Below are 27,761 nucleotides of genomic sequence, written 5' to 3'. Positions count from 1 at the left end.
GTAAGAACACATTCTCTTGGTTAGATAAAACACTCCACTCCAACACACACAAAAAAAAAAAAAAGAGAAAGAAAACAGCTACAGTAAATAAAACAGACGGCTCAAATTGCTGAAGTATACATATTTATTTGTCATTTTACAGTGGCTTTAGTACTGTTTTACGGTAAGATTTTTGGAGGAAAAAAGCTTCAGAACAAGGCTTTAACTAGCACTTCAGAACTAGTTATTGGCAGCTTTCCTCGTGGAATTCTGGTTTCCTTTAAAAAAGAATCCAAAAAAGAAAAAAAAACCACCAACCAAGGAAGCATGATTGCTGTCCGTCCAACAAAGATACCTTCCATCATCCTGAAAACAAAGTCCAGCATCAGACAGAATAGTCACTGCACCGAAGGGAACATGTTCCTATTGCACAAGCGTCAAGAACGAGATACGACAATCAAAGCCTAACGTCATAGGCAGAAGAGGCCACGTGTTCATATAACCAGACTCCAAAGTATGTCTTTCTTCTGAAATTATACACCGTGTCCTAACAAATATTAAGGCCATAAAATCAGAACACTGTGACAGGTGACAGGGCTTGATGCTACTTCGTGACGTTTGGGAAAGGGGCTGCAAAGAGGGCCCAAAGGGGATGGACAGAGCGTTTCGAGGGAAGGTACAGAATGAAGGCATTTCCAACAGTTAACCCAATGGGGGGGTGGGTTAAATCCTTGGTAATGTCAGATTTCCTAACAAATCACTCAAGGAATACCATTCCCTTTCATTGCACGTGTTCTGGAGCAAACCACGGAATACATTCTCTGGAATTAACATTTGAATTTATACAAAAACACTTCATTATTTCCATTTGTTCCATTTCTCTTTAAAATAGATGAGGGAAAAAAAAAAAATCATATAATCTCTCTCAGTTATCTTAAGGACCCAAGAAGGCTTTGCTGTACTGGGTACCCCCACACAAGGATCTCTCATTTGCCCTGATTGAGGTTTCTGGATGACACAACACTACTGGAACCACCTGTGGGACCCAGTACGCCCCAGAACCTAAATAACAGGGTTGTAGTCATGTGTTGCTGTCTTTTCTAATCACGTTCATTTAATTAGTGTACAAAACACTTGAAACAATTGCTCCAAAGAAGCAGTATCTACCATGGGATTTTAAACATTTGACTTTAGGAAAATTTGGAAACCCGATGAAGCTGAAAATGCACATCAGTCATTTTATAAAGTTTGGTTTGCCAACGTTTAAGAAAAATATAGGTATCAAAAACAGACAAAGACATTGCTAACCATCTGTTACATTTTCTTTTAAAAAATTAGCACCAATTTAAGCATCTGAATTGATAGAAAAGCTAGTGACACACACGGCTCTTCAAAAAAGTTATTCCCCATTAGCAGACAAAATCACAGCGTGTGTTACAGGCATTAACCCGGCTTCATTATCACTAACAAACAGGACAGCTGTTTCAGGTAATGGGCATAAAATGTGGCTCTTACCTGATTGCTTTCTCCTCTGCTTTTGTTATCCTAGAAGCTACGAAGTAAATACACAGCCTGGGGAATGCACACAGGGGCACACACGTGAGCAGGCACTCCATCAGGCTGCTGGAGGGCTGCTGTGGGGACTCTCCTCCTAAGGTATCCATAGGGCATCTATTACAGTGGAGTCCCAAGGGAAGCAGATGTTGCTGCCTCACACTGTATACACATCTGGATTGGGATTAAGAGCCAAACGGTAATAGAAGATTTTTGCTTTAAGACAAAATCCCAGTGCCCACAGCTGGCTGAGCTTTCTATAAAGCCAGAAATAAAGACTTTGCCATACTTTATACAACAGATGCTGGGTAGTCACGCTGCTGTTGAAGTCACCCTACATGCATGTATTTATGTAGGGAGGCGTTCCTCAAATGATTTCTTACTACGTGTTCAATTTTAGCCCATAAGAAATCTCCAATATTACATCTCTGATGTAAAGGTTCAGATTTAGAGGAAAACGTGGATCAAATCTATCAGAATGGCAACCAAATTCAAATATATCGAATATTTTATGTCATTCCTTCTTGCGCCGTATACTGGTTTTATTTAGAAGAACCCTAAAGTGCTTCAAACCCAACAATTAGCAAAGCGGATTTCTGTTGTGCAAAACTGCAAGCACCTTTTCAAAAAATAAGCAGCAGCATCAGGGAGTATAAACTTAAATAGTTACATGCATATCCTCTACTTTCTTTTGAATACTTGGACCAAAATAATTTGCCATATATTCAGTAACAAACCGCAGAAGACTATTTTATTATCTCAATTGTATACTGGACTTGTTCTACATATATCCTTTGAAATAGCGGACCTGGGTAAATTTCCATCCACAAAGCAAAGCTGTGGGATTGAAAACCAACAACTGAAATTTGAGCTACAAAAATAGTCACTTTATAAGACAAACAGAAACGATGATCTCTTCACTTTCCTCCAACACTACAATGAGAAAAGATGGCTTACGTAAAACATCAGTTCAGCTCCGGGCATTTTCAGCATGCAGTGGGCGAAATTAAAAGTGATTTGGTAAGCTGTGTAATAAGCTCTAAGAACACCACTACTACTCATGTAATAGACAATCCAAGATACATGTAAGAGAATGAGCCAGAATACATTGTTTTCTGCCATACTTTGAACATGTTAAAAAAATAATTGAAGACACAGCGGCAAAGCAAGGTTACGGGATTCACCTCTAGGAACTTCAGTCCAAATTCTGCATCTGGGTGCACATATCCCCGGAGCAAAACCAGTTTTGAGCAGGAATTACACAGCACACATCCCAGGAAAGAATTTGGCTCCCAGCATACAGCATCACTAAGTTCAGCATCAAGCCCTGATAGAATCCACGTGACATACGTAGAACACACAGACAGAGGCTGTTTAGCAGCGACCCCTGCACTCCGGTACTGCCGTTTCAAGAGTCACAATTCAAATGAAACGCTCCACACAGAACCGAGCCCGTATTCAGAACCAGCATTGTGCTCAGGAAAGATTTGTCTGCACCTCAACAGCTCAATTCCAGCACACACTGACCGAGGGGACCGCGCTGCTGCCCAAAGCAGCATTCCCTTCTGGGAGGCTCAGCAGCTCACTGTTATTCCGAATGTCCAAATCTTACTTCATTTGTCAAATTGTGATTTTAAAGCCAAACAGAAACCAATCCAGCACTGCAATTTAGCATTTGAGGTCCTTCCTTTAGGACAGAAAAATAAAACATACGGTATTACATTTTTTTCCCCCCCCTCCCACTTAATTTTGAATAAACATATACATACTCTGTTAGGACTTAGAGACAAAAGCCCTCCGGTCCTGAACAGGTTTTGAAACTTACCAACCAATTAATTAATTACGAGCTGAGGTTGGGTTTCATTTCATTATTTTGACAATGCAAACCCCTTCAGGAAAGAACACAAAGCCCCAAAAGCTGTTTGCAAGCAAGTTCCAGTCGGACTTGCTTGTTGTGTATGCTCTGTGCAGACAAAGCCCTCGTTTTCACATTTGTGTTTTTGGCATTTTCAATTAAAATAAATGCAATTTATCATAGCACACCATTTCCTCAAAGCACACTTACAGGTTTCAAAATGCCAGGGTTCTCTTTCTAAGGGCTTTGGGCTTTTTTTTTGTTGGTTTTTTTTTTTGGTGGAAAAATGATATGAGCACAGATAAACCTTTAAAACATACTCCATTTCTGCAATGCCAGTCAGCTACTCAGTGTTCATACATCTATCAAGGTTTCTGGTAAAGAATCTGATTAATAGCCATAGATTTCTCTTTTTTTTTTTTCTCTTCAGGTGAGCAGTTAAGATTACAGATCGCATCTATGTTGACCACCACTTATTTTTAGTTGTATTTCATAAATTGCTTATTGTTCACTGCAGTAGTGTTAACACTAAACAAAGTCTCTCATACAGAAAGGTAACATTCGTGTTTACAAAACTGAGCAGGTTTCTATTATATATATGCATATGTATACACACATTCTTAATCTTTAAATACACATAAATATTTATAAATGCCAAAGTGCAAAAACAAATGGTCAATTGCATCACTTTACATACATGATTTTAGTATTAGGAATAAAAGTGATTATATTGCACACCAAACTCTCGATACTTTCAAACCCCTGTGAAGTTACATGTGCATTTTGTTTTCCACCAGCAGTGGGATCTCACAGCATTCACAACCATTACACAGATGTGGCACCGAACTTAACCTGCAGCCAGGAATACAACCACAGGTGAAGCCTGCATGCAGTGTATGTACAGTATCTATGTGCACACTGGAATAGCATGGGAACTTCAGCATGCATCTATTCTGCATGTGTTTTGCTGAATATAATCTGCTTATCTGCCTTCTCTGAGAACTGGATGTTTATTCTGGGTTCTATACTGGGTTCTGAGCAGTTTGTTTTCTATTATACCAAAATCAAAATCCACAATACTCACAGACTTTTAATCTCATGCATACTCCACAGGCAATGATACTTTGGTTGAATTTAGAAGCTTCAAAGTATGCGGCAGCGAGAAGCCATTAAGAATATAAGGAATGGAACAGCTTTTCCTATAATAAGATTCACAAGGAAGCTCAATCTCAGGGCTTTATTGTGTTCAAAACAACGTGTGAGATAACAGTATATACCAGGAGAAGGTCAGATATCAGTTCACACCATGCGGATAGGGCAGTTCTGTGTTCAAAACCAAAAAACAACATTAAAAAACTCCTTGAATCACAGAGTAATTTGGGTTGGAAGAGACCTGGAGGCCATCTGGTATCTAAATGACACGAAAAATCTTTGTTGCATTAAACCTTCTGAACAGTAAAGGTTAAAATGATGAATGCTGTACGGTGCAACTTCAGTTGAAAATGCTAAAAATAAACCTTGAATAATAAAGTCCAGAAGATTACTGCCATAGTGGATCAAGAATATCAAAATGCACAGCGGTGACTTCTACAGAGGGCTCTGGTGTAAAGTAGGAAGAGCCACAGTCAGTTACCAGGCAGGTAAATGGGACAGATCTGCTCTGCAGTTGTTTGAGCAGGAGATTAATAAACTGCTGGAGATCTCTGTCCCTCATACTCATACAAAGAAAAGCTTTTAAGTGTAACATGAAATGTATAAAATGCTGTATTCTACCACTCTTCAACGACTTCAGACAGCCTTCTAAAAAAGGAAGGCAGAATCTATGGATGACCAATGTGAGATTGTTCAGAGGATGCTATTTTTGAAGAGAATGCTAAACTTGTATTGTCAGGAAAGCCACCCCTTTATAAAGAACTACTGGCTTAACACCATTATGTCACTGGTAACTTCTGAAAACATTACTAGAGACAATCAGTAAAGCATAGCTAACTTCTGAAATACAACTATTAGTTTCTCTGCTGTTTTGGGTTGTTTTTTTTTTTGCTTGTTTTTGCTTTCATTCCATAGTGGTTGCAGCTTTTGATGGGCTAAAGAGGAAGGGAACAAAACCACAGCTGGTCTGAAATCACTAATGGTAATTTTGAATAGGTATCTTTAATGATTTTAACTTACACATATAACAGTGATTAAAAAAATACAAAAGAACAGCAACCTGCACTGTATTGCTATACAGTAATAGCTATTTTAGATATTTTTTTTTTGTCAGTGACAAAAATGCACTAAAATACTCCATATATATCATCAGTATCCAAAGAAACTGGTTATAAACCAAACAGCTAAAAACCCAAGCCCTCAGTGTCCTACTACTCAGATTTCTTTAGAAAAAAGTCATAATTCCAGATGAACATTCGGAAGTTAACATAATAGCATTGCGTTGCATTTTCCTTTTCTGGGACAGCAAAATCGCAGTATTTTTGCTACACCAAATTAAGCTATTTAAAACCACATGGGTACAATTTGTAACATGAAAACAATGTTTGCATTAGAAAAAAACTGCTGCTTTCAAATCTTAAGGTCAGGAACAAGGGTCAGTTCTCTTCTACAAGAGTGTACCACACATCTCTGTAATGCAGCAGCTAGCTATGTCAGCACATTTCGTAAGTTCTCTCTATATATTTAAGTCAGCAGTATCTGGATCATCAGCTGAATACAGTGCCTTTACAAAAGTGGTGTTTTACCTTGTCTTGCACATCTGTGTTACTGTCACAGTCATACAGGTTGATCTCAAACACTCACACACACACACACGAGATCCTTTAGCAGAACTCCACACCACGGCGTACTGCTCTGAAGGGATGTGCACACATGCACAGGTGTGCAGTACCTGGTAATTGCAGCCCTACTCTACCACAAACATTTCCTAAGAATGTAACAGATAGTGCAGGTGGTGTTGGTGTTGTACAGTCCTGAAAACTGTATTGAGAAGCACGTGCTGAAACAGAAATAACCTCCTCTGCTCTGACACCGTATTTAGAAAATGCACTTATTAAATATATTATGTTTCCCCCTCCCAGTAAAAATAGAGAGGACTTCTTAATTTGGAACTACAGCTAAGTTCTGTTCAGTAACTAATTAATTGACAAATGACTCAAAGCTACTATATTTTTATTTTTTTAATTACCCACTAGATAGAATGGACCCATTTAAAAAAATGGAAAACATTTATGCAGCTCTTTTTCAGGCCGCTTAGACTGCCAGTCTCTCCAATTCACCTGTCACTGAATGAAGAGCATCACGTGTAATTTCCTTCTCTGTTTCAGTTAAAGGATCAGTTTCACAAGCTAAAAAAATACAAAACAATTTAGCACTCTGCCCTCCTTTAAACAGGCACAGCTTCACAAAAAGTCACCCATCCTTCCTTAAGATTGAACTAAGCCACTGTATCTTCCATCCACGTTTAAGTAACTAGAAAAGAGTCAGATATCCACTGATGAAATATGAAGGTATGGCTATACTCTTTGAACATTGTGTTTTTCTCTTCTACAAGAAGATAGAACCATTGGGAAGTGAAGATAGAAAGGGCTCAAAAAAGTGCTATATGGAAAAGTAACTGCCCTTTAAACACAGTACTGAGAGTGTTCAACATGCGAGTTAACACTTACACACAACACTCCAGTTGTTAAATAATGCACACTGCCATAGTCACACATTAAAACAAACTTCATAGACACTGTACATTCAAAAAACCTACAAATGAGCAATACTGTACTAAAATGTAAACAACCATTGATGTCACAAAAGCCTGCCAGTTAGGACTGAAGATGCATGAACTCACTCAAGAGAAGTTATTGGCTAGAAGTCTATTATAACTGCTCACCTGAAATAGGCTGAAACAAAGAAAAGCCTGTAATAGTGTCTAAACTTTTTTTTTTTTTTTTTTGCTCCTTAGACATTGATTTGCTTTCATTCTACAACATTAAGCAGGCAGTTTCATAACAACTGAGTAAACATAAAAACAGGCATTACTTTAGCAGAACATGCAGAACATGGAGTTTTTCTACTTTGTTCCATTAACTTACAAGCAATTCAGGCCCAATGGAAGCAAGAGTTCTTTTCCAAAGTTAAGTCTGCAATCCTGGCTGATCATCGGCATCCTTCAAGGGGTCCTGTCAAGGCATCGAGGCTGCTGTCTGTATCTGAAGCCAATGTTTGCTCTGTTGACATGGATGAAATGTCATTGATAGATGATGACTGGGAAGGACTGGTGTTGCTATTCACTGCTGCATCTGTGCTAAGTAAACCAAACATAATAAAATCTGAGGCAAGACAATATCGCAAGCACAAATAACCACACTTCTAGGCTCTGAGCACATCACTTTCCTCAGAGAAATTCTTAGACAATAGACAAATCATTAAACAGTAGAAATGCAAGCATTAAGTTTCCTAACACTTAAAGCCTGCAGCACAACATTCCAATTACTGAACCAAAAGAACAGCAACAAACATCAAGAATTCAACTACAGGCAAAAATACTTCATACTATTAGCTGTCTTAAAATAAAAAGCTCTAAAAATGTTTGAATGTGCATGAAAGGTACACATTCATTCAAAGCCAAGAAAAAGCATTCAGCATAAAATACATCTGCACAACAGCTGTTGTAACATGGCATCCATTATTCCAGCTGATGAGGGAGCCTTCTGGGGAGAAGACTGTTCAGTGAATTGGATATCCAGGACTTAAGACTTGTTTTCATACAACTCGTTTCATAACGATGAAGAATTACTGCCCACGGATCTCCAAAGGCTGATCAGAATCTTTGTCTGTAATAACAGAACTTTTGCCTACCTGTATCGAGTAGGACTTTTTTCATTCCTTTAGTCCAACAGATCACTCTATGCAGCATAACGTTATAGAAGAACTACTGAAACGATGACTAACCTGAGGGCTGATCTTTTACCACACCATTCTTGCTTCTTTCTTCCCAATCCATTACTTCTTTGTATATTAATTCTTATAAGGTAGGAGGGATAAAAGAAGAGACAGAAAAAACATAATTAAGATCACAAGGGATTCAAGTACTATTTACAAACGCATAAAGGTACAATTAAATAGTTATAGGTCAGTCTGGAAGTACCACTACATGGGTCAGAACTAGATTTAGGACACAGCACCAAAATAAAATATCACAGACTTCTAAACGTAACAAAGATCCATTGTTTTGTTTTGGTTCTCTGTGGTGTGGTACACACAGGATGGCTCACCTTCAACTCTTCTAGAGGACAGGATTTACTACTGCAGAGCATACATACACGCATACGTATTTATTCCAAACAGAACATTTTTCCATTATCAATTTATTTTCACATTACCATAAGCAGTACTGCATATTCTGAATACGTTCCAGTCAGTTACACAACCCAGCACACTCACGACAAGAACACACAGCTCACAGTACAAGTTAGTACAATGAACGTCATTGCTCATGCTCCCTTTTTACCTTTCCATTCTTCAATTGCATGTTCTCTCTCTTCCAGTTGTGCATCGTAAATTTGAGGTGGAGGCTACAAAGAGAAGTCTGCATGTTACCCATTACATAGCAGGCAAAACTAAAAATGATCATTTCCTTAGGCAATTGTTACCTTCCTCTGGCAATCTATTCCCTACATCTCCGATTTACATTCATTTTACATCTCCAGAATTTAGGTTCTACCTCCCACTGAAATGCTGTTTAAAAGCATCAACTAAAGATGAACTTCTGTAAGGTCTGTCAGGGCCTCAGATGCAGCCCACTACCCAAAATACAGCAGATTACCACCCTGCAGGCAACGCTCTCCACAAAGGGAGCTACCAACAACCACTTTCAAAACTGTATCTATTCCGCTTCACTGACAGCTCTTCAGGTGGTTCCACCTCAAACATTAACTTAAGAGCTTACATGCATCTCTCACTAACCAAAAAGCGAGTCCAAAGCATGCATTTGGATCCAAACTAAAGTTATTCTTTAAAATTACTGAACTAATGTCTTAAAATTTATTTTAAATGCAAACTTACAGCTTCTGCTTCAGCTGGATCATACCAGACCGTAATATAGGGATGACGTAAGGCCTCATCTACGGAAATTCTCTTGTCTGGATCTACTACGAGCATCTTTGATAATAAATCTCTAGCTTGACTGGCTAGAAAGTAAAAATGAAAAAGAACATACGCATAAGGAGCTGTACATTTTAAATATCTGACAAAGCATACAAGAACAGATCTCTTAAGCTTCTATGCTTATGTCCCATTTGTTGGTGACATGTGAATACGTAACTTCTAATCCCACAGAGTTAAATAGGTCTCACTGAGCACTCTCACTTTTAAATCAGCACTGTAGGACTGAAGCTCCACGTCTTGCTCAATACCCAGCAGCATTAGGCTGCACTGCCAGGACAGGCACAGAGATGGCAGCTTTCCTACGCTGCTGCAGATTTCTTTCAAAAGGAGGTCACAATCCTCTAATGTCAATGTTATTTTACTGTAATCCAAAACATAAACCCTGCAGCTGACATAAACCAATCTCAATTTTGAACAGTTGTGTTGCTGCATCGGTCACAGTTTGTCATCAACTACTGCTCACAAACCACATTTTAAAGTGCACAGTAAATGGCTACTCGTTGTCGCAGTGCCATTTGACTGACAGTTCTTTTTTTGTCTGAACTACAAATGCAGTATCATAAAATAACTTGCTGTTGCTTATTTTGTATAAAGCCTTATGTCTGTCCATAGGATAGATTTTGTCAACTTTTTGGTCATTTACCTAAGGTGCAGGTATAGCTGATGTGAATTACATTCCCATATGAACCAGAAAAATATAACTAACTTTAATGAGTACTACTTTCTGAAACATTTCAGCCACAAACATTCAACACATTTGAATGAAATGAACTAAATAGAATGAAGTGAATTAAACCTTTGCATTTCTGAACTAATATTGAAAAATCAGAATGTCATACATGGAAAAAACAGCAGGTAGAGATCTTATGTCAACACCCATTGCAATATAGATATTTTATATCAGTTGTTGGTTAGTTTTTTTTAATTATATGTATTGCAAACATTTTAAATTAACACCTCATAAGAAGAAAAAAATCTGTCTTACTTTTTAACTTGTCACGGTCAGATTCTGATGGAAATATCCAGTCTGGGAAGAGCTCTTCAAATTTAATACCTGGATATTTTGGCCTGTTTTCTACATAATTCCTCACTGTAGGCTGTAGTTTCTTCATGAATTCTGCTGAGGGCGTTCCTAGTTGTTCAATTACTTTATTCCATTGATCAATATCTGCACCATATCTTTAGGAAAATCAGCTGCAGAATTTGAGGTCTGCGCTACACAAAAATATCACTTACAGAAATCTGAAAAGCTGAAAACCTGAACTAATAATAAAACAAGAACTTCAATCTAACATCAACAACATTCTAGAAGTGAATGAAAGAAAGGCTGCTGGTGAATCATCTGACGTACACCTAACAGCACCACGTGGAAGATTTTTGATGGTAGGCAAAAATACAGAAAATAATACATAATACGTGGTATGCCTTCTACATACTTCTACAGCATCAACAATGCTAATACAGTAAGTTTACTCAGATCAACACTTTGCATTTTTCCTGATGAAGGGAATGTGCAGTTCTAGCAGTCTAACCACAAACCCATATCTGAACTCAGAATCTTTTGTTTCAAACTACTGATTCTCACACCAATTTCTTAACAAGACATAACTACTGCACTTTGTATTATAGTTAAAAAACACTGCAGTTTAAGAAGCACTTACTTTTGTTAGCATGCCAAAAATACATCCAGAAATATGCTTCCCATTAGAGATTTAGACTTCTGATGCAAAGATTGAAAATAGTATCTGCTTATTCAATACATTCCAATGGAAAAACAATATTAAAATAAGAATTAAGAAGTCAGTATTATTAACTCTCATGCTGAAACAGAGCACACACAAAGCAAGTTTTGACACACGCCAGGAAATTTTGTTGGAAAAGTAATTTGTGCAAGAGCTCCACCAGTCCAGATTCAAGAAAAAGTCAATGATTTGAGTGGCAGCAGCACAGATCTATATCATAGCATTCTGTGGTGGTTTGGGGGTGGGGGATCTACTCCACTCCAGTAATACAAATGTGGGGAAAACACTGAAAAAATATTTTCCCCAACACAGGTTGGATATGAAATAAGCTATGCCCATTAACAGAAACCCAGTCAGGAGAAAACCTTAATGCTGATGCAAAGCATGCAGTGTCCCTCTAATAACCTTGCAGTCTGCAGACAAAATTACCCTGTCTGTTCAACTAATGACCCCAAGGTTAAAAGTAACCCAGAACCGTTCAGTCCATAGCAGTGTCTGTCTGCTGTGTGGGACTCTGGGAGAAAATGTTGAAAACAGAGTCCTTATTATAATCAATTAATAATAAAGCATGACTTTTCCCAAGAAATCATGGTTATGCTCTCATGCTTTTTCCATCAGTCAGGCAGTTTCCTTCACCTCCTGCATAGAAGAGCACTGAAAACATTCTCTGGTGCCTCAAGGCTTTCCATTACTTCATCTCCAGTATCTACACTAGGTGTTTCTTCTACGTTTTTCATCTCTAGTGCAACAGCAACTGCCAGCCTCTCAGCTCAGGCTATGGCCAGGAGCAGGTCCAGCCCATCCTCCACCTTGATGGTGTGGAGCATCTCAGCCCAAGCAGGGTTCTGCTGCAACTCTCCAAGAAATCCCTGCTGACCATACAGCAACGTACAAACTATTGGATCCGAGAGCAGGTTCTCCTGAAGACAGCCACAGGCACATCGTTAGGCAATACACTGATCGAAATACCAAAACACCAGGACATATCAAAATTTAATTAAAAACCAGAAACTCCCAAGGCCACGCACAGCAGCATCCATCCCCCTTAGCCCACGTAGTCAAAACAGACTTGTGGCTGCAGCTAGAAGAAAATGACAACTGCAATTATTCCAGACTGATAACTGCTTAAGTCAACAACATGACTTATCTGTCAGTATCTCACATTAAAGGGAACTGAAAGACTCAGAAGGAAAAAACCCTAAGCACAGCCATGCATTTTGATAAGATAGAGGGGCAGACTCTTTGAAATATGGACTGGTGGAGCTTCAGCAACTTCCAGCGAACAACAAATGGTAACTTGCATATTCGATGAATACAGACAAAATTTCCTTCCTTTTTCATGAACAAACCAAAATAGCCCATGCTGACATGCAGGTGGAAGACACGTAACATATATGAAGAATTGTGTTAGGTTGGTCTGAAGGCTTTAAAAGGTAAAACAATATAGAAAGGAAGAAAGGTAGAAAACAGACTTATTTAACAATCATTTATGCAACTAACTGATAAACGATCAACTGCTGAAGATTAGTGTCATGAAACTTTAAAATAGTCTCTACGAGACGTGTATCTGTGAAAAGATTATAGGGACATATACCTGGTATTCTGAGTGGTGGACCTAGCTTCTCCTTCCTGACAAGCAGAACTATTATACAACGTATTATTTCAAAATCTTGGACCACAGGTCCTTCAGTTTCGTGTGCCTTACAGCCCTCAGGGGCAACTGTGGTTTAACTGTACCTACTGCATTCTATTTACTTACTGATCGGTTTGGAATATCTTGCCCTAGAACACTACTACTATGCAAGACTATTTTTCATAAAGGATGGAATGGGTTTAAATCCAAGTTTTCCTTTAGCTGGAACTTGATAATGAGTCCACTGTTTTCATTTCTTTTCCTAGGAAATACTTTTAAACACATATGATTATTTGAAGAATATGTATTTGATTAAATGATCATTTTTATTCACCTCACAAAGTGTAAATGCTTCTCTCTGACCCAGTAATACGTTATTGAGACTTCCCAAGTCTAAGGGCACGAGGGCATAAAGATTTTTATTTCCAATACAGAAAGGTTCCCACAATTTCTATCACATAACCGAGTACAATTCTGTGAAGACAAACTTGGGTCAAAAAATACTGGAGGGGAAAGGGAAAGAATGATAATCTTAGAGAAAAAGTAAGTCCAAAATAAAGTTTTCATAAAATGATAACAAAAATTTAAAAAGTTGTTTTTCTATTAAATAATAATAGTAAGAAAAAGAGATTTCATGCAGTGTGCTTGCAATCAGCACTCACTGGACAGCAGCATCCTAATGAGTGAGAAAAAAAAATCTGGTTGAAACTCAAAAAACTCGTACATTAAAAATAAGTTGAACCAAATAGGAAGCAAAACCCATGCACAGTAAAAGCTAACTTCGTAGATTTCTGCTTCTAACACTTATCTACTAATAACAACAGTAAGAAAAAACAGGTAATGCTTTTTTTCTTTAACCTACCAGCATTCTATTAAAGATAGAAAAGCTGAAGCTCTTAATATAAATTCTACAGATTCAATCAGTACAAATTACAACAAATATAGTCTGCTAAGAAAATAAAATAGGAAGCTCAACAATTTGGTCAATGACACTAATTTCGTAGCTTACGGTAGATCTACTAAAACATGATTGAAAACAGTGCTTTATGCTTTTATACAGATCAAAATATGTTTCTGTTGGAAGTGGAATAGGTTTCAAGGATGACTAGGGAAGGATACGATCAGTGCCTTGGAATATCACACAACCTTTCACCAATTCTCCCATGATGCAACCAACTGACCAGATATCAACTGAAAGTAAAAATGAAATGATCAAATTATGAAGTATCATGAACAAAAGTGAGGAAAACAAACAAACAAAATGAAGACATCTAGCATCTACAATAAAACACAACAATGTGGAAAACCAAACTGCTAACGTGAATTTTCAACCATTTAAACGCCAACAAATTAAACTGCTGCTAAATTTTGTTTTCAGCACTTTGTAAAATATAATCAGCATTTACACTTCTGAAACGACCGTGCAGAAGGATACAATCTCTTCCTGGGAACAGGACTTTATGGAGGACCATTTCTGCCAAAATGCACCCAACAGACCAGATATCCACTATCATATGTTAGGTGTAACAAGGACAAAAGATTAAAGAGGTTTTTTAAATATCACAATTGTTTATTTGTAAATTCACACTGTTTATTTATAGTCGTGCAGATAAGTATTTTTGTCCCATCCAGAACTGCCTCCATAGAAGTTCTCATCCACGTGAGCACTTGCAGTAGAACAAGTGCCACGTGAATCAATGTAAATTTTTCAGTGGCTCAGCAAGGTTCTGTGCGTCCCTTGTATCACACAGCTAACCTTATAAACAGCAAGGTACCCCCATGCCCCAGCGAAAAACTGAGAAGATGTACTAGGTTAGAAGACCAGAGGAGGCAGAATGTTACTTTGCAGCCAGTAAATATCAGCAAGTAAAACAGTAATGCGGGTCAAGGACAGTTTCCTTGTGAGTAGTTTTGTTGGCTGAATGTTCAATATATTAAAGCCTTTATATACATAGTACAACACCCAGCCTCTTAGGTGCTATTTATATAGATTGAGGAAAATAAACTACATGGTTTATTGGAGAGTCTGAAATAGATTTTTAATGAAGTCATCACAGACACTGAGGGGACAGACTTAGAATATGCTTCACAGTAAAAATCACAATGATAAAAAGTTTATTATTTATACACTGATCATCGGTTAGTTGGTTTTCTAAAACATCATGCAGCATAGAATCTCATAGATTGGTAGGATAGAGAAAATGGCAACAGGACAACAGAGGAAAAGGTAAGACAGCAGGGAAGCAGGAACAGTACATGCTAAATGGAGATACGGATACAGTAGGAAACTCTTATTCTCCACAAAATACTTATTGCACATTTTATTTTTATGTTTTAATAATCTCCAGTAACATGATTAGCATTAAAAATAGATATAGCAGAGGGAAATTAGCTCCGTCCCAGCCTTTTAAGGCTATTATGTTTGGAGACACATATGCTCTAGACAAACAATTTAAAGCATTACTCCAGTAACTTACCATTCTCTTTATATCCCATTCCAAGGATAACCTCTGGCGCTCTGTAATATCGTGTTACTACATATGGCGTCATCATAAAATTAGTACACGCTGTTCTTGCCAGTCCAAAATCAAGGATTTTGAGTGTACAATCTGATTTTACTACTATGTTGCTGGGTTTCAAATCCTAACAAGAAATTAGTGTAGTTAAGGAAGGATCTACAAACTGAATAATACACCCCCCGCCCCTCTGAAGTCAGTAACACCACCAGTTCACCTCACAATAGCAGTTTTACATTCATTTACAATCACAAGAATTTGAATTACAGATGTATATTTTGACTCTGTTCAAGTATTTGACGTAGATTCAGCCACCTGAATTATGCTTTCAGGTGCAGAACTTCCTTTACTTAAGAGAGTCAGGGACATGCAAATAGGAAAGCAACACATTTTTGCAGAATGCTATTGAATCAGCTTGCTTGCAGTTTCTAATCTCCCGCACAGACTTTTCTCTTGAAATAACTGAATAATTATTTACAGTAGTTGGCAGTGAAATTTGTTATCTCATCTTGTTATAATGCTGGGCCATGTGAGGCGTATCAGATTTCAATATTCATCTATTAATAACAGAGGTTGGTGTCACATACATTATTTCAAGCTCTGTTTAGTCACAGACTCTTTTAAGTCATCCCTAGACATATTCCTTTGAGCTGTCCAAGTTCTGTCCCTTTCCTAGCCTGGCTTCTTTCCAAAATCCAATCTCTCATCTAATCCAGAGTTTCCACTCAAGGTCTTGACAGGTCTTTTTGCTTTGGTCCCAGACTAACCTGACACAATCCACTTCAGCCTCCCTATTTAAATAAACTTCCTGCCTTTGTTTAGCTGTTCACAGTTTGGTTAGTTTGGTTTCACCAACGGCCCATTTCCATGTTCAACCAACACCAGTTCTGTCCAACTGCTCTGTTAGCTTCAATGGGTTCAAATTTCTCAGCAAACATTTTGTCTCCCCTTTAGCTCCAAATCACAGCCAACAAGTCAGGTGGAGTTCAGCTGGAGCTCCAGCCCTCCCCTTCAGTCTCTTACATGTTAACTACACACAAAGATAGATTTTTTCAGCAAGGCAAAGAAGATTTGTTGCAATTTACAGAGGTTCTCAATTATGTTTGTGGGTTGAACATGAAGAAAAAAAGCATATTAGACTAGAAGCTGACTGAATTTTTCAACTATCAGGGAGAAGAGATTTAAAAGGTATGTCCAGGAAATAGGGGAAAAGAAGAACAAGAAAGGAACAAAAAAAAAAAACCAACCCCAAGCATGACTGTCATGGAAAATACAAAGAGCAGCTGCAGAAAACCAGAATTGGAGTTGCATGAAGCACGCTCAGGGCTTTAAAAGTTATGAACAACCAGTTGATAATACAACTTGTAAATGTCAAATATTAAATTTGAAAGACTCATTCTTTAGTAATTTGGAAAGTACAGAGTTGCTCACGTTTCATAAGTTAATCAGTTCAGCATCACTTAAATCCACAGAACTGATCTGTTTTAAAATCTGTTAACAATACATTGGTCATCATCTTCAAATCTGAAAATCTCCAGTTTTAAGTAATAGTACAAACAAAAGAACTACCAACATACAAAACAATTCCCTGCCTACCCCTCAGGTTCATAAGAACATCTGTGTTCATAAAGAATATCAGTAATGATCTAATACTACCTACTCTGTGGATGATACCAGCTGAGTGGAGATGTTTGATACCACATAGCATCTGGTAAAGGAGATAAGACATTCGTTCATGATCCAATTCCATATGAATAACTTGGCACAAGTTGGCATCCATCAGTTCCATAACCAAATATCTGAAGCATAAGAAAACATTCATAAACTGTAAGAACGTTAAGAAAGCTTATGATTTTAAGAAAATATCATGCATTAACATGATTTCAAAATTAGGGTCATTCACTGGCATGTGTGAATATCCCAGAATTAAATCACCATGGATCTTATCTAGCTTGATTAACTTAGCTGGCATAAAATGTGGATATATTCAGCTCTAAATTGAGGCCAAAGACACCGTGGTACAAATGTGATTAGTATGCAAAAAAAAAAAAGATAAAAAAAACAACCAACCAAAAAAAAAATCACTACCCACATTATATCTGGCTGTCCAGATCAAGTTATTATCCAGGAGTGACCCCTTTATTAAAGACAATACACACAAAGCAGATGTATATGAAATCAGCAAAGTATCACAGAAAGACAAACAAATGGATAAGAGGTAAATAACTCTTAACCACTTCCATTTTGTTTGTAGCGAAACAACTTTATTTCTCAATTTATTTCAGAAGGGTTAAGAAAGACGAACTAAAGCTTAAACTCAGACTTTAATTACCCTCTACTTTCAGCATAAAGACTGTGAGATACCGGAGCTAAGCTGCTACAGCTTAGATGAATATTTGTCAGGAAAATTAAAACAAAAATCTAATACTTACACATCCTGAAATTCTTCTAGTGACTTCTGCGGTGTAAATACGTTTAATAAACTAATTATCTATAAAGAAAAAAGAAGCTTCAGCTTTAATTCAAGTAATAATCCCGTTATTACAGAAATTATGGCTCAAAGCCAAGCGCATACTGGCACTGAACACAATTTAATATTACTTGGTTTCACTTAACTCACTCACACTGAAGAACTGTTGTTTCAAATACAGTTGAAAACTGCAGCACGTGCTGAAGGGACTAAGACAGGGCACTAACTTTTTTTTTTTCTCCAAGTTATTTGAGCCCATGCCCTTCTTCAGGACCTTAAATGCATTCCTTTTTCCCCACATAAACAATAATCTCTTATTTAAATCGTGTACTGGGCAAGAAATTTTAACTAAGACTGTCCAAACAAGCAGAGGGGCCCCATGCCATCCCATTCAATTTACATCCTGACACATTATTTCTAAAAGAACTGCTACCATTACTATGTTGCCATCCACAATTACAACCTTGCCTTCATTCTGCTACTTCTGGACTCCACCAAAAGCTTATTTCAGCAGCTCTAGAAGATTATGACTTCAGGAATTTTGACACTTGAGTACAAAACTTTCACAATCAGCACTGTTTCCAGTTCATATTGGCATCACAATGCAACACACTGTGATCCTTATATTCTTGTACTCGTACGTTCAAGTACTGACATTATGGCTTAGTATCTTAGAAGGCTCAATGACCTTGTATGCATGCATGGTATGTCTGCATTTCAGCTGTGTTATTGGTAAGTTTTCAAGCTGCACCACTATAACTTCCAAATCCACCAGTCAAACATTGTATTTAATAAAAATCCTGCATAAACTCAGGAAATATAACTATAAAGAAGCTAGAAGAGCCAAGCCCACAACCAAACCCAGTGCCAAACAGGCCTTGCTGCAGTTGGATGTAAAAAGGCAAATGCACCACAGCAAAACCATCTCTAAAGTCCACACTGATGGTAAACCCATAGTGACACTGCAGTAAGAGCCTCCTGTTCTTGGCACTCTGTTCATCCTCCAAACAGCTCACCCAAGAGCTGAACCACACATTGTGAGCAACTGTAAAAACCCACTGCAATTTTTTCTGGTTTCTCATTTTTTCCACTACTTTGGTTAAAGATTTGCAAGAAAGTAAATCCTGAGCTTTGGAGATATGAGCGAATGAGAGAGGGAAATACAAAGGCAGACTTACATTTTTGTGATTGACACATTTTAAAAGAACAAGCTCTCTGTAAGCTCTTTTTGCGTGGGTTTGATTCTGAAAAGGACGACTCAACTTCTTTACAGCAACGTTTATCCCAAGGACTGTATCGAACGCAGCACTGCAAGTTGTCAAAGACAAACAGCTTAAGTTGAAGTCTGCTTTGGGAGAGGTGAGGGGAGAGGGGAGATGGGAACGTGGAAAGAAAGCAAAACTTGAGGAAATAAATACCAACTAAGCTGCTTACACTACATTCATTTTACATTTAGAAAAAAACACATTAAAAAAGAATCTAAACATTCCTTAAAAAACAAAGGTAGGCTGAACAGAAGCCACTGTGATTCTCATGAAAAGCCTTCTGGGCCCTTCCCCCTCCCCCAAATAAGACAGAATCTGCTGACTTGAGACTTCTGCTCAAAATTGAGAGATCTAAAAATACGTTAAGCACATTTAAGTAGTATTTCAGCTGCCTGTATTTCCAGCTTAGTCTGTACTCTTGGGAATTTTCTGGGCACTGCTGCTGACTGACAGTCATTTAACGTTTGCAGTATTAGTTTATCTTCCCTAAAGAACAGTCCCAACAACTGATCTGTCCTGCAGGCGTCAGTGCTCTCATCTATGTGGATGGTTTACAACTCAAAGCAATTTTAGTGCTTCACAGAAAATTAATTGTCTGGTTTCAGCAAAAACAAAAATCAATATGGAAGATTTACGCATTGTAGGGAGCAATGAAACAGCTTAAAAATGAAAAGCACCATTAATTTGGTAGTTTGTTTCAGTTGTTCTTTCCCTCTGTATTTTAAGGTACAGGTGCAAACACTTTAAAAACTGTGAGAATCTAAGGCTAAATTATGTGTATATCCAGAACAAGACTAAGGTTGGAATATTCTTCATTATTAACACACGGGGAATTGAACAAAATACCTGCAAATGCATACCAGGAACGACACAGGAGTTCCAATCTATTACTTCTCTAGCTTTAAATAAGGATTCCCACATGATTTCCATTCAATGCTACTTTCATACGGTAGGAAAGAATTCTCACTCACATCTTTTCCAAAGCTGCCACATTGTGAGCTCCTTCCCTGCCTCATCAGGGCACATACAGCACCAGATGTGAAGGACCACCATATTACAGCACTCTTACAAGGAGTGCAGCTCATCTCTGGCAGCAATATTCAAACTATATGAAGTTTACCAACATCACACCACTGCCTCCCCTACTGGAGAAGGTACCACCACCATTCAGCAGGGTTCATCCACAAGATGCTGTTTCCTGGGAGGCGCGGTTCAGTGCCCACGTTTCAATCACTGCACTGTTTTCATTAAAGGCTTGCTAGTTTTCATTTAGACTCAGTTCTGTGACACACGCAAGTTATTATTCAGAGATACGATCGCTCTCATATTGAAAGCTTTTTTATTTAACTATGCAAAACAAAACACAAAATGGGAGGAAGGGAGCCAGTGAGAAACTGTTCTCCTCCCAGATATGAAAGATGAAAGCTCTGGTGTTTCCAATATTTCATCTAGAAGACATTTTATGTACAATTTTATGTATATTAATGGCTTTAACAGCACCCTGGTATTAGCAAACAGCCATTAACCAACAGGGTCCGCAATAAACAGCTGCTCAAGCCAGTCATGAGCAGCAAGACCACTGCAACAGTGGGACAGCCATTTCAGGGAAGATATCCCTTTGCAATCTGAGAAACCAGGTATGTGTCAAGACTCCATCCCAGCACATACAAACAGCTTCACCTGTACCTTATTTTTTTGCTTATCCACATGAGAGTGACTGACACTGCATCTCCATAAAGAATCTGTATTGGGTACCTCTGAAGAACCTCCACGTCTGTCCTCCCACCCAAAAGTGACATCAATCTGATCACAGCGAATTCTATTACGGTCTTCAGAGTACTTTTAAAAGTTTGCATTTGAGCCAGCTTTTAATATTAGGAGTAAAGACGCCATGTGCACAAGGAGCTTGTAAACAAAACATCTTGACCTAAATTACAGCGAGAAATCATGTTTCAGTTCTGTAGGCAAAGGACTTTTGCCTTGAACTGCAACGTGCTCCTGCTGTGGATTCCTGCTTCACTCCCTCTTTCCCTGCTGCACAAACATGGGTTTGCAGACAGCAACAAACTCCTGACTGCTTCTTCAAGTGCAACTGTAGGAAAAGTCATGCACAACACAAATTCACACGAGTTTGTAAGATCACAGTTTTGCTATCTTGAAGGACAGAATAAATCTGTTGGGACAGAAAAAATCAGACTGACTAATTAAACATTGGAAATCCAGGGCAAGAAAGGAAAAACTGATATCAAGTCTAAAACAAAACTTATTTCCAGAAAATCACTGTGCAAGGAGTCACTCATTTGTAAATAGATTCTAAGGTTTTGAGCATGCTAGAACTTAAGAAGTGTGAAAAGTCACGTATAGAAACACACTTTGTATAGAAAATACACAAATAAACTCTACATAAAGCAACCAAGTTCCTTTTTCATTTTCTAGAGTTCTCATTTTGTATTTCATTTACACAACACGCAAATGACACCGAGACTTTCCTAGTCAAAAATGACAGGATAGCACTCATCCTATGGTGAGGTGTCTACATTACGTCCCCTTACATTTTGCATATTTCCCCTGGGTATTCTAGGGACTTTTACGGAGAAATTTCGATTTTGCACCTTCTCCATTCAATTTGGACATAGTTTTCAGATGTTTCACATGAAGAAGATTTATGCAATGTTTTCATCTGTTGTTCCAAAAATCAAGTTTTCTCAAAACAAGTCAATAAATCAGATCATCCCTTTCTCCACCCAAGATGATGACCTTAGCACTACCACAACTGTTTTGAAGCAACGCCTAGTTTAAGCCATGTCATTTAGAAATTCACTACTTCCAATGAAAGAAGCAATTACAACCACCCTAAATTCTTGCATGCAATCTATAACCAGCATATCATTAAGAATATTTATACCCAGAACACGTGTGCACTACACTAACGCTTACCCAAACACTAATACCAATATCTAGCACGCCTACCCGTTCCTCACTCAGCCCACTGAAGAAGAATGAGATGCAGTGTTCTCATCTTACTTATTTTTTCATCTGTTAACACTCCTTTCCTATGTATAAAACATTTTTTAAGGTTTAAAAAAAGCCAGAAAGTCATGGGCAGGTGCTGTATAAAGGGTTGCTCACAATATGAGTCATCACACTTATTCTGCACAATTTACAGGCAGACAGAAACTGCAGACTGGATTTAAAGCACGAACAACCCACCACGTGTTTCTGATTAAGTCTGACACTACAGAGCTCCTAAGTGTATCTGCCTGCTCCCTCATGTATGGAATTGTAAAATCGCACTGATAAGAACTGCTGCTGTTACCCAGTAAGTTTTGCCCAACAAAACAAGGGCTGGCAGTAAGTGGTGCAGAATAGACTGCTGCAGTCTAAAAAACATTTGAAAGTGTTTACCTTTAGCTGGCCCAGAGGTGTGGTGCCATACAAGAGACTAAGGTTCAGGATCAGACTAACGACTCTCACGTCCTGGGCCAGTGGAGGCTGGACACATAGCTGAGGTGACACAGCAAGGAAGAGACGGCCAGCCCAACCCCTCACAGCATCCCTTCCTGGTTAATCCATGGAGTGACAATGACACTGATTTGCCTCGTCCTGCCAGTTAATGGCAAGGCACTGCATTGATGGCTCCTAGAAATGGACAGGAGTGATTGGGGATAAAAGGGGGGGAAGAAAGGGGGCCGTGATGAAGAAACGAGTAAAACCCAGAATCTCTCACCATCTCATTGTCATACCTTACACTGTAACAGTATAACTACATGGGGAAGGTGAGAACCAAAACAAAACTAAAGTGGTTAATGAGAAGGAAATTTGTTGACCCTCTCCATTTATGTCGTTATCCAAATATTACTTTTCCCCTAAAATCAAAACAAAAGCTAGTTTCCCACATGAACTACTGCAGGCAGGTATTTTAGTAACTATTTAGTCCATCACAACCCTGTAGTATGAGACAAAGCACTCATCGATTCTGATAACATTTGACATCCTGGGACCCCTATCAGGAACACATTCAAATTTTGTTATGCATTTAGAGAGCTTTTTATGTTTAAATAAAATCTTTACTACTCACCAAACAATGCCCTGTGCCCCTGATCCTATGGGCTTCAATTGCTGGTAGCGTTTTAGTACAGTGAATGTTGAATCTGCAACTTGAACACTGTAAAACTGACTATCGCATTTACTGTCACTCATGGTGTAGTGTCATGTAGTTTTCTCTCTCAAGGACCTGGTACAGGCTTCAAGATCTTAAAGAAAAAAGAAAACAAATGTTCAATCTGAGTAATTCAAGGCAGACAAGATGGAAAATAGATTATGCATATTTTAACACATATGAATTTTTCAATAGCACACTATTAAATAAGCATTATTTCAGCTTCACTTACAACTACTGCTAATGAAAAACCCCTGCAGACGAGACAACAAATAATCATACCTTTCCCAGCTGTAAGCAAACACTTCATTCCAATCCCTAAAGCAAAAAGCAGCTAAGTAAACAACTGTAAAAACAAACAATACCACCCCCAGGCAACAACTCTCTCCTTGTAGGAGACTCCAGGACTCAGAACTTCCGTAACTTTGAGTAACTGCTATCACCACCCACTCTCCTTCCTCCTGCCTTTAATACACATTGACATCCCATGCCATCAGTTAGCGTACTTCAAGTCCTACAAGAATTAAGAGAGTTGGTACTAAAGTTTGAAAGACCCAGCCATGCTGTAACAGTAAGTCTTATCCCACATGCATTACAGTGCTTGAGGACTGTTTTGTTTGTATGTTAACAATCCCCTTCAATGAAGGCAAAAGCAAACTACAGGCAAAAAGCAATTCCAGCCAGGAAGTTACACTGCAGTTCACCTCTCTCATCTGCCTTCATCTCAAAGCTGCAACTGGACTTTCTGAAAGACTGAGTCCAGAGGGCAGCAAGGAGCAAGGCCTAGGAGGAAAAGACACCTCCTTAACTGGATTGCTTATGGGAAACAGACAAGAGGAGGAAGTGCACAAAAGACCAAAGAAAGGAGGAATGAAATAATGTATGAACACAATGGATGTGGTGATTAGCAATGAGCTATGAAGATTTTGATTAGGCATTTTAGAAGATACGAAGGAAAGGGAAGGAGAAACAAAGCCCATTCTGCAAAGAGGTGTAGTACTAGAGAAGATTCCCTAAGGAAGTTACGGGCTCTCCCTTGCTGGATGTTGGTGCTACACTAAAATGTGTCTGTAATGAATTAGACCTGAGATCGAGGTAGTGTACAACTCTTCAATTCCAAATCACTACAGTAGTGAGAGCACAGAGCTTGCTTTCCTGGGCACCCATCTTGCCTCCATGCCTTATGACAATTACCTCAGCGATAACCAAAGAGGTCTCTGAGAAATTCTCCAGTTTTTAACTTCACACACATCATCATAGATAGATAGATAGTGCCATTACAGCCCAGACTAAATCACACAGCCAAGAGTTCCCCAAAACAGGAAATAAAAGCAGATCACCTTCCCTATAAGCAGCTGGTCTAACCACCCAGCGGTACCACATCAGCTGTAGCTAAAGAAAGAGCAGTCTTTCTCTCCCTCCTCACCAGCCTACAGAACATTGGTGAGCCCATGCAAAGCAGAAGAGCCTCGAGAGCAACCCAGAAGCACATCCTGGAAGGGCACAGAGCTACACGAGTAGCTTCAGGAATTAGAATATGGGCCTATCCCTTCCCAGGTGGGAGCAGGATGGATCAGCGTCTTCTCCACAGCCTGGGCACAGGAACACAGGAAACATACGAGGACAAAAAGACATAAAGCTGCAAATACTAACGGAGACTAAAGTCAGAATGGTAATGGTTAGTCTTAAGGCATTCTCAAGAAATGTCCAGAGTCCTCTTTAATTTCCAGTACCTCAAAATCCAAGCAGCATTTTACAAAGTAAATACTCAATCTGGTCATCTCCAGCAGCTATTTAGACAGTAAGGAATGAACCCACTCTTCCTTCCTGTCGTTTATCACTCCAGAGCTATAGGCACTGATGCACCACACTTTTTGATTAACAACCCCTGAGCAGCCCTGGTATTTTCTGTACATCTCCAAATGCTGGAAGACAGACATAGCTGGAAAAACAAGACTAAGGAAAAGGTCAGGATTCTCTCTCTGAAAAGGGCTTAAAGAGGGGGGAAAAAGTGTAAATGTGGATTACGCTGGAAATCAAATTAGACGTTAGTTATGTGAGATCTATGCTGGTACTCCTTCATGGGTTAATGAGGATCGCTGCTGTTCTGTAAGTGATAAAGAAGCAGAGGGGAAAGGAAGTGATCCTGAACCAAAGAACCCTCACTTTAAGAAATCTCATCTGTACAAAGTCATCACTTGAAAACAGTTTAAAGACCAGGATAGGATCTTTAGATGAGACCCAAAGAGGGATTTGTGAATCACAACACACAAGCTCTGTGTACTCAGACATCCTCTGGAGCTCACTGTGCTGAGCACCCAGCCTCCCCTGAGCCCCAGGCTCTGGGCTGCACACTGCTTGGGAGCAGCACGACTTAGGTTACTTCAGATATACACGCTAGAGTAAAGCAAAATGCCAGGAGACTATAAGTATTGACATAATTTAAAGGCTCAGAGTCTATTTTCGGGCTAAACCTGTTGAATAAGAACACTGCCCATCACTCAAGAGGGAAAAGTACATCTGACAAGTAAGTTTCTTAAACCTGAGCTGTTACTTTGCTACCTGAGACAGTGCGATTCATCACTCCCCCTAGCAGGTACACAACATATCCCACACATCTCCCATACAGGAAACTTTTGGAAGTTGGCATTACTTCCATTTCAGAAATACACCTTTTCATTTATGGCTTCCTAGTGCAGCAAACAGGAGCTCTGCCAAACGTGGAAGTCATTCATTCATGGGACAGTCAGCAAACATACTTCTGCATACTGATAAGGGCACTCAGTCGCTGTGTTTCACGATATTTTTCTATTTTTGAGCACGCATGAGATGCAGATAAATGGGGTGCAGGTTTCTGTGTTTGTTTTAATACTGTGCTCGTACAATTGGAAAAATTAAAAAGCATAAAGCTGATTTTACTCTATGCAAAGAGATCACAAGTGCTCACAGAAGTGGTTTTCAGCCTCAGTTCATGCAAAGTAAAGTAATCAAACATAGGAAAACAGACACAGCAAACCTACCTCCTATAACGTATCAGCTGTCATACAGAACTGCAGTAGGGAAGTATTTAGGGGTTGAAAGCAACTGCACTACAGTGTACGTACATACTGCACCAGCCACCTCTGCAAAAGGCACCTATTAAAATGGTAACTTATTATTAACCAGATCCATTCTCTGGATATTTTCCACGTCAAAAGCTTCTGAAGCAAACAGGTTGGAACAGCTGGGAACATTCCCTGTGCTGCTTTGGATACAGAAACGTTATCACAGTGAACATCAAGAAACTGAACTTCAGGCTAAACTGCACTGCAGACAGAAAGAACTCAGGGTGCACACACACACACAGCACGAAAAGGCAGGGAAACCACACAGAATATTCACCTTTACAAACGTACTCTGCAAATTAACCAACACTGGCTTTATCCACTCAGCTCTCTGAGAAGCACCTCGGTCTTTAACCAGCCGAAGCTATTAGTGAGCAGATCTCACCGACAGCCACCGGCCCCGGTGTCATTTAGCTGCTAAACAAACGCTGAAAGCAAACACCGGCTGCACCTCGGCCGGGAGACGGAGGGGAAAAGTTCAAACGTGTATCTGCCGTGCGATTAGTCCGCTGTGAAATGACGGAGCAGCCGTAGAGGCGAGCGAGCGCGCTCACGGAATTCCTTCACTCGTGCGGTTTCTGTCGCGGAGGAGCACAGCGCGGTCCCCCGCCCGCCCCGCCGGGCACCGAGCGCTGCCAGGGCCGGCACGGGGCGCCGAGGGCAGGCAGCGGGCGCGGCCGGGCAGGGGCAGCAATGCGGCACGGGAAGGGCGAGGGGCACGGCAGGGCCGAGATGAAGAAAGGGGCCCCCAGCTCGGCCCCTCCGCCTCCTTCCCCGCTCCGGAGGGCCGGGCCCGGGGCAGCGACACGCGGGGAAGCCCAGCCCAGCCCCGGCTGCGCCTCGGCGGGCGGGGCCCGCGGGAAGAGCCGGGGACTCCTCTCGGCACAGGGCCGGGGGGCTCTGCTCAGCTCGGGGAGCTCCGGCTCCGGCCCCGCCGCCCGCAACGCCCTCCTCGCGGCCTCCCTCACCGTCTCCTCACTCGGTCAGGCTCCAGCGGGACGGGGCGCGGCGCTCGCGAGCCGCGCAGCCACCTCCGCGGCCGCCTCCACCTCCTCCGGCGCGCAGGACCGCCCCAGCCACAATGGCCTCCCGGTGCTCCGTGCAGGCCGCGCCAGGCCTGAGCGCGTTGACGGGCGGCCGCTCGGACCAATCGCGAGCCCATACCACGCCACTCAGCCAATGGCGGTCCGGAGGCGGGACAGACCTGGCGCTATATAAGGCAGGGCAGCGGGGAAGGACTGCAGTGGGAGAGGGGACGCTTAACCAATCGAGGCGCGGTACCCGCCCTCCGGCGTGATGTCACCGCCGTACATCAGCTTGTCACCGCACTT

At 40.0% G+C, this 27,761-nt stretch overlaps 1 protein-coding gene across 17 annotated transcripts; it reads right to left on the bottom strand.

Moving 5' to 3' along the window:
• Positions 1-101: 101 nt before the first annotated feature.
• On the bottom strand, positions 102-27,510 carry MAPK9 (mitogen-activated protein kinase 9). 17 transcript variants are annotated; one of them, XM_046900305.1, is made up of 13 exons: positions 26,708-27,510; positions 26,347-26,461; positions 23,246-23,420; positions 19,081-19,210; positions 17,865-17,923; positions 17,093-17,231; positions 15,394-15,559; positions 14,036-14,107; positions 10,527-10,709; positions 9,440-9,564; positions 8,886-8,949; positions 8,327-8,398; positions 111-7,679 (listed from the first exon to the last, which is right to left on the bottom strand). In XM_046900305.1, exons 3-13 carry the CDS (start codon positions 23,365-23,367, stop codon positions 7,663-7,665), a joined length of 1,149 nt encoding a protein of 382 aa, XP_046756261.1. In that variant the 5' UTR covers positions 23,368-23,420; positions 26,347-26,461; positions 26,708-27,510; the 3' UTR covers positions 111-7,662. The 17 variants fall into 17 exon arrangements, with proteins under 17 accessions (NP_001383759.1, NP_001383758.1, NP_990426.1 ...); XM_046900297.1 differs by having other exon boundaries at positions 111-7,674; NM_001396830.1 differs by lacking the exon at positions 26,347-26,461 and having other exon boundaries at positions 102-7,679.
• Between the last annotated feature and the right edge of the window lie 251 nt (positions 27,511-27,761).

This window comes from Gallus gallus, chromosome 13 (assembly GCF_016699485.2).
Source record: "Gallus gallus isolate bGalGal1 chromosome 13, bGalGal1.mat.broiler.GRCg7b, whole genome shotgun sequence".
NCBI lineage: Eukaryota > Metazoa > Chordata > Aves > Galliformes > Phasianidae > Gallus > Gallus gallus.
Note: the sequence above shows the minus strand (reverse complement) of the source record. Positions and strands in the feature narration are given on the sequence as shown.

Excerpts from the sequence above, each read along its gene's own strand:
- MAPK9 (XM_046900297.1), bottom strand. The coding sequence starts at position 23,367 with ATGAGTGACAGTAAATGCGATAGTCAGTTTTACAGTGTTCAAGTTGCA. Across the intron at positions 9,565-10,526 it reads TGACCGTGACAAGTTAAAAA|CCAGTCAAGCTAGAGATTTA; the intron begins GTAAGACAGATT and ends TTTACTTTCTAG. Across the intron at positions 8,950-9,439 it reads ATCCAGCTGAAGCAGAAGCT|CCTCCACCTCAAATTTACGA; the intron begins GTAAGTTTGCAT and ends TTCTCTTTGTAG.